The sequence below is a fragment of the Xiphophorus couchianus genome, chromosome 7 (genome assembly GCF_001444195.1).
Source record: "Xiphophorus couchianus chromosome 7, X_couchianus-1.0, whole genome shotgun sequence".
In the NCBI taxonomy this organism is placed as follows: domain Eukaryota; kingdom Metazoa; phylum Chordata; class Actinopteri; order Cyprinodontiformes; family Poeciliidae; genus Xiphophorus; species Xiphophorus couchianus.
Window position 1 is genome coordinate 32,437,951 of NC_040234.1, and position 12,665 is coordinate 32,450,615.

At 38.5% G+C, this 12,665-nt stretch overlaps 1 protein-coding gene across 2 annotated transcripts in view; it reads left to right on the forward strand.

Annotated features, from left to right (window-relative positions):
* Positions 1-12,665, forward strand: part of gtdc1 (glycosyltransferase-like domain containing 1) — a 32,785-nt gene that overhangs the window by 3,370 nt on the left and 16,750 nt on the right. For both annotated transcript variants that reach the window (XM_028024125.1, XM_028024126.1), the window contains exons 2-4: positions 7,422-7,612; positions 9,875-10,042; positions 10,406-10,579. In XM_028024125.1, the coding sequence (XP_027879926.1) occupies positions 7,422-7,612; positions 9,875-10,042; positions 10,406-10,579 (533 nt within the window). The remainder of the gene's footprint in view (positions 1-7,421; positions 7,613-9,874; positions 10,043-10,405; positions 10,580-12,665) is intronic.

Consider the following 12,665-nt stretch of genomic DNA (forward strand, 5'->3'; position numbering starts at 1 on the left):
CTCTGATGTAGAGGTTGTGTGGATCTGACGTTTTCCTGATCTAGCGAAAACATTTTGCTGTGACCTGAACAATGTTGGAGGCATTGCGTAACTCAAACACCTTGATCTCATCCAAAAAAGATGACATGAACTTGTTAGTTCCTCTGTCCATTGTAGTAGCTGATATATTGTGAAAATCCGGTAGAAATGATGGACTAATCGAGTCATGTTTACATAGAAACAACGCACTGTGAGGCTTTGTTTGTGAGACTTGCGGTCACGTGGGTTGGTTGTAGGCAGAGTTTGGTAAGGTCCATGACACAGCTGGCTCCTCTGTGCGTTGCCTCGCGCTCTGCCACTGCTTTACCTCAGCGCGGATTGCGCGAGCCTCCTTTTACTCAAAACTGGACACAGACTGACCTGTATGGATATTTACATAGACTTACTGTGAGAAATTATGTCTCTTTGGAGAAATCAAGGTAAGAGTTTAAAACCCGTTCGTTAGCTCTGGTTGTGCAGCTCTATGTGAATTGCAGGAATAACTTGTAGTAGCGAATTCAGAGGTGCGTTGAGCGAGCGGTGAGAACGATTTATCTTTGTGAACAAAGAATTATATATTTTACAGGCTGCCCAGCATGTGGGTCTGTCTTCCCTGCAAAGTTTATGTATGTGGTCCTGGTTGGCCGGAGCGTTAGTGGTTAACCAACCAGCGCTAACCTCATCATGCAGGTTGTCAACTTAACATCTTTTAATACAAAAACACGGTGGGCCACCGGTGGACTGCCTCGGCGCCCCGACCACCTGGCTTAGCAAGTTTTCTGGAACCCTCTATCTTGATATCTGACTTCTGACACAATTTCAGAAAGGTCAAAATTCAGAGATGGATCTTTCCAAGTGAAAAAAATTACTTCCTATTCTCAGAGGGAGGAGCTTTGACAATGTCAACAGATGACTACAAAGTATCATCGGGCATCCAAGATGGATCCATCATACAGAGTTTAGTGTAATTCTGTCTTTCTATGTGAAAATTATAGCGTTTTGAATTTTTTGGCGCGTACGCCACACTTGCCACTAAACATGCTCAAACTTTTGATCCCCCGTCCTTTAACTGCATACTGACCACATTTGAAGCCGATAGGTTAAAATTTCTTGGAGCAGTTTGTTAAAGTTCAAGGTTTGTAAATGTCTAAGAAGGTCAAAAACACCTAGTGTAAGACTTGAGTCGTGTAATCAGGAGTCATAGCATGCCAGTATTTAGGCTCTGGTTGTTCCCTGCAGTTTCATAATAATGACCATATAATACCTTTCTTACTGACTACTGTATAATTGACTGGATTGTTTCAGAAAAATATGTATTCACTACACCTTACTTTGCTTATGTTGCAATACTTGGTATACATTTTAATTTATTTCCTATTTAGACATAAGAGCAAAGGTTCTAAACAAAGATTTATAACATGATTTCCTAGAGTTATTAAAAATGATTCAGACACTCCCCTGAAAGAATCAAGGTTTGAATTGGACTTTAAAAAATTAGTTTAAAAAACTGAACATCTCTGACCTATATGTTTTTTTTTTTTTTCAACAATAGTTTTTCCTTCCACTCAACTTTCAATTAACATGCTTTAATACAGCACTTTGTGAGCTGGTAGCTTATTTATCTTTCACCTTTTGTGGTCTCGTTACCTTTTGAGGGTTTTATGTCTCTTGGATAACTCTAAAGTCAGCAGTGGCTAAAATGAAATGGACCATAACATAAATATAACATTACTTAATTAAAAACAAAAAATAATAATTAATGGCTAATTTTGGATTCTTGTTACTTATCAGCCGAAATCATCAAAATGAACATAAACACTTGAAATGTATAAATCTGTGCTCAAAGAATTTACATTTAATAAATTTCTGTTTTTAATTAAAATTACTGAAGTAAATGCCGTTTTAATGGTATTGCAATTCACTGTGATGCACATGTCGATAATTTATATCAGCATGATTGACCTCCAGCTGTTCTTTTTTTGTTTAGATGAAATGCAGAGGAGTCATTATGAACTGAAATCTGTGGGATGCTGATGTGAAAAATGTGGGCTTCATGCTCTTAATAATCATTCAGAAAACATGATGGTATTTAAATTTCCCACATTCTGGATTAGACTCATCAAACTTGACTTATTTAGTTCATTAATGTTGGTTTTTATTGATCTTCATACGGCTGAAAGTTCCTTGTTTCAGCAGAGGGCAGCTGAAATATTACCCCCTGACATTTAATGCTGAGCCAACACTGACTTGTTGATCTTTCCTGAAACCAGTACAATAATGTGATGTGTACAAAGAAACTGATTTTAGTCAGATATCCGCCTTCGAGAGAGCCGTGAAGTGTCAGAGAGTCAAATGAAAGAAGCTCATCGTCAGAGTGAGAACGACTCGAAAGCTGAGGCAGATCAGGAACCTCTGCCTTCAAATAACACGGGGACTGGCTGCTGATTCATTCAGCAACATTTCATCATCTCACACTGTTAATACACACAAACACAACGGGACGGCTGAGCACAGCCTGCAAAGAAACACTGCGAGGAGGATGGGGAAGGTAGTGAATGTCGGGGATTCTCCAGTGAAGCTGCAGTTTCTGCAATGTAGTTAGTTTTATTTTATTTTATTTTAGTTTTATTTTTAGTACCCATTCATAATGAAGACTCGTGAAGGTTGATTGTTTAATTTTATTCCAGTTCATTTAAGTTTTTTCTAATGCAGCTTGTTGAACAGACCAAAGAGTTTTTGTAGACTGTTTTAGACTTTCTGATAATTAAGAAAGTCTAAAACATTCACAGAATGTATATGCAACATTCACAGAAAGTTTTTTTCAGCAGTAATTGATTTGATTAAAAAAGTTTAAATATTAATGGCCTAAACACTGAACCCTGTGGTGCTCCATAACTATCTGAAGAGTTACCAAACTGGAATGTGTCAGACTAATATATTCCAAACCTACTTTGTGATGTTTCCTTTATTCATACAGTCACCTTTATGAAATTATACACTTCTGGATGTCCATGCATCCTTAAAAGTCTTTAATTCATGTATCTAAAATTAAGGCCTTAAATGTAGTAACTCCATTTTAAAAAGTAAGTTGACATTTCATATGTTAATCACAGCTATTAAGTTTTGTTTTTGCAGGACTGTTTCATCTCATATATTCTATGTATTTATTTATTTTTTGTCTTGAGGGACTTTTCCGTCCTGCCAAGTCACACTCACACATCCTTATTGCATACTGTTATTCACTCCTAGCATAACTTTGCTTGCTAGCTCCCTTGCTAGCTTTTTTGCAACTATCATGCCTAAGTCTAAATATATCTCCACTTGACTGGACAAAGTTTGTATTTCATATCTGTGGAGACAGAGACAGAGACAAACATTCATATTTTGCACTAAGCAGTTTAGCAGTCCGTATTTAGAAGTTTTTCAGATCAGACCCTTGGTCATTAACGTCAATTTCTCTGTGGTTTACCACAAATAACTTCCCAAACCTAATGTATGACTCATTTGAATTATTGTTATTTTATTTTATTTTTTTAACAAAATAAATAATATTGATTATGAAGCAAAATGTACCTGAGACATTTGGTGAGACATCACTACCTCCACAAATTGCTTGTCGGAGGTCCGCTCTACCCGAGTCACTCTTTTGCATGGTCAGAACAATCTTGTCGTGGCATCGTGTCACTTCTACGATTGTCAAATTATTTTAGCTAATAAATATTTGATGTAAACTCGAGGACTTCCTTGCATAATTTGGATTTTCTTAGCATACGTCTGTTTATTTTCTCAGAACCATCCTGAGCTTCAGCTCCCGGTCCTGGTAGCTGTCTCGGTTGGAAAGGGTCACAGACTTTAGTTCATGCCAATCCTGTCCACCCAGGAAGGCTACTCCACGGTCTATTGCTTTTCCTGTCTTTGGGTTTTAAAATATTGTGGTGAATAAAAGCACAGCAATGACATTTCAACCAAGTTGATCAAGGTGTGGATAATCCGATTGGACACAATTTGTTGGTTCTAGTCTACTGTAGTTAGTCTAGACCAGACATTGCAGTTCTAAATTCGTTGGATATCATTGTCTTGTCTTCAGATTCCAGTGTTGTGACCTGAACCAATAAGCCTTATTTGACTGGCTACCTCTCTGACTGGTGTTGGTGGAGTTTGGTGAAGCTGTTGCACGTTGTGTCCATCAGACAGGTGAAGATCAGTCTCAGACATAACAGAGTCATCTTGGTCCTAAATCTGCTGAATATTAGTTGGAGTGACCTACATGTTGTTGGTGGTGGTGGTGAGTTTGAGATGGCATGAAGTCATCAGGACGTCACCGTGGATGAAGCAGCAGACTCGCCCACAGATTCACGACAAACACGGCGAGAAGCGTTTCCAGAGATTCCACCGTTTGGTTTCCAGGCGGTGCGGTGCTGACTCAGCCCGGGCGCTGCAGCTGCTGGGGGGATTCCCTGCCGGGGAAACGCCCACATTAACCCTTTGTTTCATGTGTGTCTGCAGCCTTCCATGTTCGAGGCGGTGGGAGGAAAGGTGTCTATACTGGAATCCCCCACCGTGGTTCTGTTTGATTTAAGGTGGAATGATTGATTTCACATTTACTAACACACTTCCTGTCTGGTTGATCAATAAGCAGCTCAGAGCGGTTTGACTTTCCATTGTCCTCGTTGTCCACATCTGCCTGCCTGTCTGGCCGACCGCCCCGAATCTCATCAGAGTTTATTTAGATTTAATCCTTTAACTGGTTCAATTATCATAGTATTACCACAAAATCTAAATACTTTTTAACGTTTTTCAATTCTTGTTCTTTTTGACTTTTTTTTTTTTCGGCTCTTGTATTTTGCTTTCTGTCTTTTTTTTTTCAAATGCATGTTTAAATGTTTTGGAAAAGATTTGTAGTGGTGTATATATATTGAGAAAAATATATGTACATTCAATGCTTTTATATTTCTATCAGTTTTTTTGTCCTTTTCCTCTTATGTTCTCACTTTTTTTGTACAACTTAATTCTCAGATTATTGTGATTTTTTTCTCGTATTATAACTTTATTCTCTTATCATTATGACTTTATTCTTGTGATTTTTTTCACCTTGCCCCTGACACTAGTAAAAATTAAATCTTTCAATGTTTATCTGTTTCTACACACAAGGAAAGGAATTAGTAGAAAATATGCTGAAAATATACCTATTGTCAGAATCAAAGAAGATAATTATTTTGTACTTAGTAAAACAATAACATGTTGATAATCACACTATATATTTTCATGTTTGTGTGAAGAAACATGACCATCAAATCTACTTTAATGGAATTCCATGATTGCTAGATTGTAATGATAAAATTCTAAAACCTTTTCAAAATTATTATTTTTAAATGTAATTTTTTTTTCTAGCTTTTTCACTAATTAAGTTTCCCATCTTTGTGTATTTAATTTTTGCCATGTTAAATTGTCGGCAGGCTGCAGACCAGACTGCAGCCTGTGGCTCACATCCTGACATCTGTCTGAGGAGTTAATAAGAGACAAAACATTGAATTATTTCAGTCAGATATTTAGTTTTAATAGGTTTCTGCTGCTGTCGGCTTTGCAGGAGTCTGAACCTTCTTTATCTGGGGAGTAAAACTGTTCACTGGGAGGCCGGGGCAGAAAAACGAGTCGTCAGTTTTTCTTCTGAAGGCCAAAAGGTCGCCCATCCGTAGTTAATCAGCCCTCCTGACACGTTTTCATATTTCACATTATTTGGACGCATTCAGGAAACAGATTGGTCCATTTTTAGCACAAAGGCTGACATTGTGCTTCTGTTTCCAATCAGATTTGTCTTTCTGACACATCTGCATGGCAGAAGGCTCGTTGGTATCTGTCTCCAGCAGAAGAAACAGCTCATTTCCTTCTCCTGATATGAGTGGCAGCGAGCAGATATGGACTGATGGAGCCGCGTGTGGGCGAGCGCTGAGTGCTGCTGCAGCCACATTAGCTCCCATTGTGGGCAGGGTAATGGAGGAACGGACTGGAAATGGTTGGGAGGGAATTCAGAGGAAGAACAGGGGAGCTCAGGGGACCGTAAGCTGTCCACTTCCTGCCGCTGGCTGCGTAAACCTTCCCGCAGCATAATGGATCCTATCAGGACACATTGTGCTGCAAATAGATGGATGTTACTGGGTTTTACTGTGGTTTGTTACTGCAGAGTTAACTGGCTGCACAACAATAGGCTTTCTTTTACGGCCTGAAAGAAGGAGGATTCACTCTGCCTCCATCAGGCCGGTTTTTCAGCTGCATGGTAACTTTAGCACAGTGTCTGCTGCGACCTCTGACCCTCGCCGTGTTAGCTGCTCTGTGTTTCTGCAGCTGACGGGGATTCCTGTCAGGCTGGAAGAGCCGTGTTGTGGAAATGTCGCCGAATTCTTACAGACTGTGGAAACACCGTAGGCTGGTGTTCCTGCTGTTCTCATGAGACTCTCCTTCAACTTTCAGATCAGTTCTTAATAATGACGCAGCGTTCGGTGACTCACGATGGAGTTTTCGGCTGAAAACAAACTCTTTTTAGGTGAAAAATCACTGACGGAACAGGTCACGATCAGAATCTGAGATAAATGACAAACTTTATTTCAAGGCATTTTACAAGACAAAAAGATCAATTTCTGAGCTAAAATTTCATAGAAAGATACAGTTGTGTTCAATAAATGTGAACTAATTATGATGAATTTCCTCTTACAGTTAATGAAAACACAACATTTAGGATTAATATATTACAACAAATGGATAAAAAATATTTATAAACTAGAAACGTAGGCTCAGGCAGCCTCAGAACATTTTCTCATTCTGCCACATTATAATCACAAACTTTAATGTATTTTGTGTGATTGATAAAGTCAATATACATGGAAAGTGTGGATTTGTGTTTAACCTTCCCTTGTAGAATCACTTTTCACCACAGTTAGAGCTCTAAGTCTTGTTCATCTGAAGTCTGAATTTATTTCCTATTCCTCTGTTTAGATTTTAATATGCAAAACATCTAATTTGTTCCCACTTCATAGCTTTTATTGTGTTGTAAATCCCAATAAAAAAATCACAGAAGTTTGTCACTGGAAAATGACAAAACCTTTCAAATCTGTATACCTTTGGAAGAGACGTGTACCTAGGACTACTTCTTCACCTCACAGATTTTATATATATATATATATATATATATATATATATATATATATATATATATATATATATATATATATACACTGCTCAAAAAAATAAAGGGAACACTTAAACAGGTGTTTAACACTTAAAGTGTTCCCTTTATTTTTTTGAGCAGTATATATATACATATATATATATATATATACTGTAGATATATATTATATTGGCTCACATATTGATGAATGTGCCTGCTGACTTTTAACCTCTCTCATCAGGTCGGCGGCTCCTCCAGCGTTCTGCTGGTCGAAGCGTTTTATGGCGGCTCTCACAAACAGCTGATCGACCTTCTGAAGGAGAACGTCGATGGATGCTCCGTCTTCACACTGCCAGCCAAGAAATGGCACTGGAGAGCGAGAACAGCAGCTCTGTACTTCAGCCAGACCATTCCTGTCTGTTCATCATACAGGTGAGAGGCACACATGTGACATCATGCAGGTAACTCCTCAGGTAGACTCCAGAATCCAAATAAAAACTAAACGGTATCTTTGTAAAATCAAATAACATTTCTTTGGTTTTTAAGACATTAATCGCCAGAAATGAGCATTCACATGACCTCATTATCAGAGTTCTGGTCATCAATCAGAGTAATCAGAGATACAAACAGAGTCATCAACAAACTTGATGATGTGTCTGCCCTTGTTTCAACTCTGGCACTCATTTATGTATAAAATGAATAAAAGTGTTACAAGACCACAGCCCTGAGGGGCACCAATGGAGGATAGAAGTACATCAGATAAAAACTACAACCTCTAGGGTCTGTTTGTGCAAACAAACCCCAGTTTGCATGAACGCAAGTACTATGCGGTTAAAAGCTGAGGAGAAGTCAGTGTATTTATGGGTGTGGGTCTGTAGTAGTTTTTAGGTCATACCCTGTTGAGCTCGATTGGAGGCTCAGGATGCAGAAGAGTCTTCTGCTGGTTTCAGACAATGTGATGCTGCTGATCTGATGGAGGATAACAGGAACAGTTTCATGTGCGAGGCTTCTGTCCCTGCTTCTGCTTCTGCTGCTGCTGACTCATTCCCAGACTGGTTTCACACCAACATGAGCGGCAACCATCACTGCTCTGAACTTTAAGATAACCAGACACAGGTGGGAGATCTCTGAGTGCTTTCATCAGGAACTTCACTTCCTGATGATGTCTTAGTTCATCTCTGACTAGACTGAGAGAGTCACAAGATGTTTGTACCGTAAATATATATATATATATATATATATATATATATATATATTTGTTGTGATTAACTATAGAAACTCCTCTCACCTGAAGAAATTCAGGGTCCTCCCAAATATTGCATCCAAGCAGTCCTTGCCATTGTGTTCCTACCCACATTTATGTAGCAATGATTATGTTTCGACATATTAGGCAGCTCTAGTAAAAACCACTGGATCAGGAGAACCTCTATGCAATTGTGGACCTCGTGATGCATAAATCTGAAACCAAACTATTTAATGTAAGTCTTTTTGGATCAGCTGAGTTCAAATGTTGTTTCTGTTCTGCTAAAAACAACTCGTGGCTTTTATCAACCCAGTTTCTGAGAACAGATAGCAATAGTTGGGTCCAGACCAGAGGCAGTGAACCACATTAAGGTCCTACAGCCAGAGATTAGAGAAGCTATAAGGATGAGTGTGACCTGAAGACCCAGAACTGATCGTCACAGGGGTCCAGTCCTGGTGCGGATGATCCACATTCAAACAATGGTGTTGGAAACAGCATGTTTATTTGTTTTTAGTGTCTGTTTGTATTGATGAGATCTTACAGAAAACTGATTATATTTACTTTTTAGAACCAGTGTCCAATATTCCTAAAGTTTCTGATACATTTTCATCTCTGTTTATAATACACAGAAACTATCTGAAGGTCTTACAATTTCAGCTTTAGTCCCCCTGCAGTGCAGTAGACCCTGGGTATTTGAACCACGAAGTCTTATAAATAGCTAAAATATCCCCTCTAAAAACACATAATCACAATAACCAATTCTATTTTAATAACTAAGATGCCAAATATGCCTTAATATATATTATTATGTATAATAATTATTATTATATATTAATAATTTACGTATATTAACATATATGTTAAGCTAATACCTACAGTCTTCCTTATATTTGGGTTCAGGCAGTCACCACCAAGGAAAAGAAATGGTTCTCTCAGCAGTACTTTCAGGTTTCACCACCGTGCTTCATAACTGTTTAAAAATAAAAACAACAGGATGGACTGAGGACTGAAAGGAGAAAATGTCAACAGCTAGAGAAGAAACAGTGGATAAAACAAGAAAGGTCACATCACCAGTTTGCCAGTATTTCAGATAATTAAAACAAAACAAATAAATCAATAAATATCAATATCAATTGATATGAAATGCTTGTACCATGGTACATTTTTCAGTCATTTTTTGTCCATCCTTAGTGTCTGCCCTGGTTTTGACCCTGGCACTCATTAGTGTACAAAATGAATCAAAGTGGTGAAAAGACACAACCCGGAGGGGAGAGAGAGTCAAATATCTTCCTGTCTGTTTGCCCCAAACGTGTGAAATGTTACACAAGAAGACTGTTTCCTCATCTTTATAGACCAGTAGGAGATTTTTGTTTCTCTACTATTATATACATTTACTTAAATGAATTTTTTTATTTATTTATTGTTTTTATTTCAACTGTTTTTCTCCACAGGGTTTTGTTTAGCAGCTCGGTTCTGAACCTTTGTGAGCTGGTAGCTCTCCGACCCGATCTGGCCCGTCTGAAGAAGGTCCTGTACTTCCATGAGAACCAGCTGGTCTACCCGGTCCGTAAAGACCAGGAGCGAGACTTCCAGTACGGATACAACCAGGTGCTCTCATGGTAATCCCAGTAACACATTCAACCCGACTGATCATTGATCACAATAAGCTGAGCTCAGTTTGACAATGCAAAGGCCCTCTGATTGGTTAGTGATGAGGAGCAATCTGATTGCTTGATTGTGTCTAATTAAAGTACTTCAGGTTATTGATCAGCTGTCTGACTGTAAAACTGATTGTTGTTGATCAGCTGGCAGCTCATCAATAAGCCGCAGTTGCTCCGTCTTCTCTAACCACATTACAGCAGGGATCATTAGCAGACGTCTGATGGGGCACTTAGAGTCCAATCAGTGTCCCAACCCGTCCTCGGGTTCTCTGGTTCTGTCCCCTCTGTCGTTCTGACCGGGTTTGTCTCTGGGTTCTGCAGCCTGGTGTCGGATGCGGTGGTCTTTAACTCCCGCTTCAACATGGAGTCCTTCCTGTCCTCCATCGGCTCGTTCATGAAGAAGATCCCAGACCACAGACCCAAAGACCTGGACCGGCTGATCCATCCAAAGTGTGTGGTTCTGAACTACCCGGTCCAGTTCCCTGATGTCAGCAGGTGGGTTTAAGGTGCTTCACTGGTCTATACTTCCATTGGTAAAAATTTATGTAGTTTTTTTCTTGCATCAGTCTAACTCCTCACAACACCTTTTTCATATTTTACTTATTTTGTATCTGTTTCAGTATTTATCTTATTTTTTTATTATCATTATTAGTGTTAGTATTTTATGTGTTTTACATGTTTGTTTCTGAAAATATGAAGCTTGAAGTTAGTGGTGTGTACACTACGTTTATGCTGAATCTAATTGCATCCTGGTATATGTAAACACCTTGGTTCTGTATGCAAAAATATCAATAAACATATCAATCAGAAAAGTGGTTCTGATCTGGATCAGTAAATGTAAAATGAACTCCTCACATCTAAGATTACGATTAAGTTTTCATAGATTTGCCTATAATGTTTTCAAGAGAGACGGATGCACAATTGGATCAGATAAAAATATCAAATACGTTGGCATCCTTCAGTCGTTCCAAAGGAGAAATCTGTGTGTTTTTGTGTTCAGTCATTTTTTCCGCCCTGTGTTTAGATTTGAACCTTGGAGGTTTCTTTTTTTCTTCTCGCTTTTTTTTCTAAAAAAGAACTTAAAAATTCCTGAAAATATTTTGAAAAAGTGACTTTTATTTCAATCATCCCTTCTGTGAGTTGTATGATGGAGCATTAGTGCCAGGCTATGAGAATACAGTCTTTATATTGGCAGAAAAAAGACGCAATTCAAGATTATGAGATTATTTTTCATGTTGGATTTCTCATAAAATTACAAATTAATTTTCATAATGTTACAACTTTATTCTAGTAATATTAAGATTTTATTTTTGTAATACTGTAAGTGTATTCTTATATTTGTTTTCCAAAGAATAAATCTTAGCCAGATTCTTTCATCATAGATTTGACCTGAATTTAAAGAAGTTGTGTAACACACTTGTCAAACAAGATGGCCACCATGGGCATGCTGACATCACCCTGAACTTTGGAAACCCAAGGAGTGTAGTGGCAAAAAATTCAGACCTCTCATGAATCTTAACAAATCAAAAATTTGATAAATTGTTAAAACTGATTTGTTGCCCAGCTCTGGTCTGTTGAGTTTTAAGATAAAACTTCCTGTGTCATGTGACCTCTCATTTCTGGAGCTTTGTTCAGGTTCAGCCTCAAGCCATGAAATGTGGGCGGAGCCGGCAGTGTGAGGGCCTTAGCTGCGTGTCTGTGGTTGCTGTAACGACAACCTCCATCCATCAGTCGGCCTCTCATTGTAACTGAATAGTAATCGAGTCCTGCTGAGAGAGACAGACGTTCCATCCATCATGGCTGCTGCTGAACCCCGACTCCTCTGAGATAAATGAGGATGTCATGAACAGCTGAGTGTTCCTTCTTCTACTGCCCCACTGCAGCGAGGGATGGGGACTGGTTCTGGTTCTGGTTTCAGTCTTCTACATGTTCAGAGTGGAATGTGAAGTCAGAGATGATTAACTGTGCAAAAGAGTTCTGATCCATGGAACAACACGTGAAACAATTGTGGAAACGGCATTAAACTTTTTGATTTCGACAAGTAATGTCAAGTTTATTTGTACATCACATTTCAGCAATGAGGCAGTTCAAAGTGCTTTACACTATAAAAACATAATGCAGTAATCAATTAAACAAGAAATAAACATTTCATTTTATCAAATGCCATCATCAAGCAAATACACATCAAATATCTTGATCAGTTTTTCATTTATAATGGTTCAAAAACAACTCTAAACAAGTAGGGGTTTTAGCCTAGATTCAAAGGAACTCAGTGTTTCAGCTATTTTACAGTTTTCTGGAAGTTTGTTTTAGATTTGTGATGCATAGAAGCTGAATGCTCATTCTCCATGTTTGGTTCTGGTTCTACGGATGCAGAGCAGATCAGAACCAGAAGATCGGAGAGGTCTTTAAGGTTGATGCAACATATCTTTAATGTATTGTGGTGCCTCCTGGAAATGTTCTTTAGGTGATAGAAGACCGGCTTTGTAATTTTCTTTATGTGACTCTGAAGCTTCAGGTCAGAGTTCTTCACTACACCCAGATTTCAGACCTGATCTCTAGTTTCTATCTGTAGTAACTG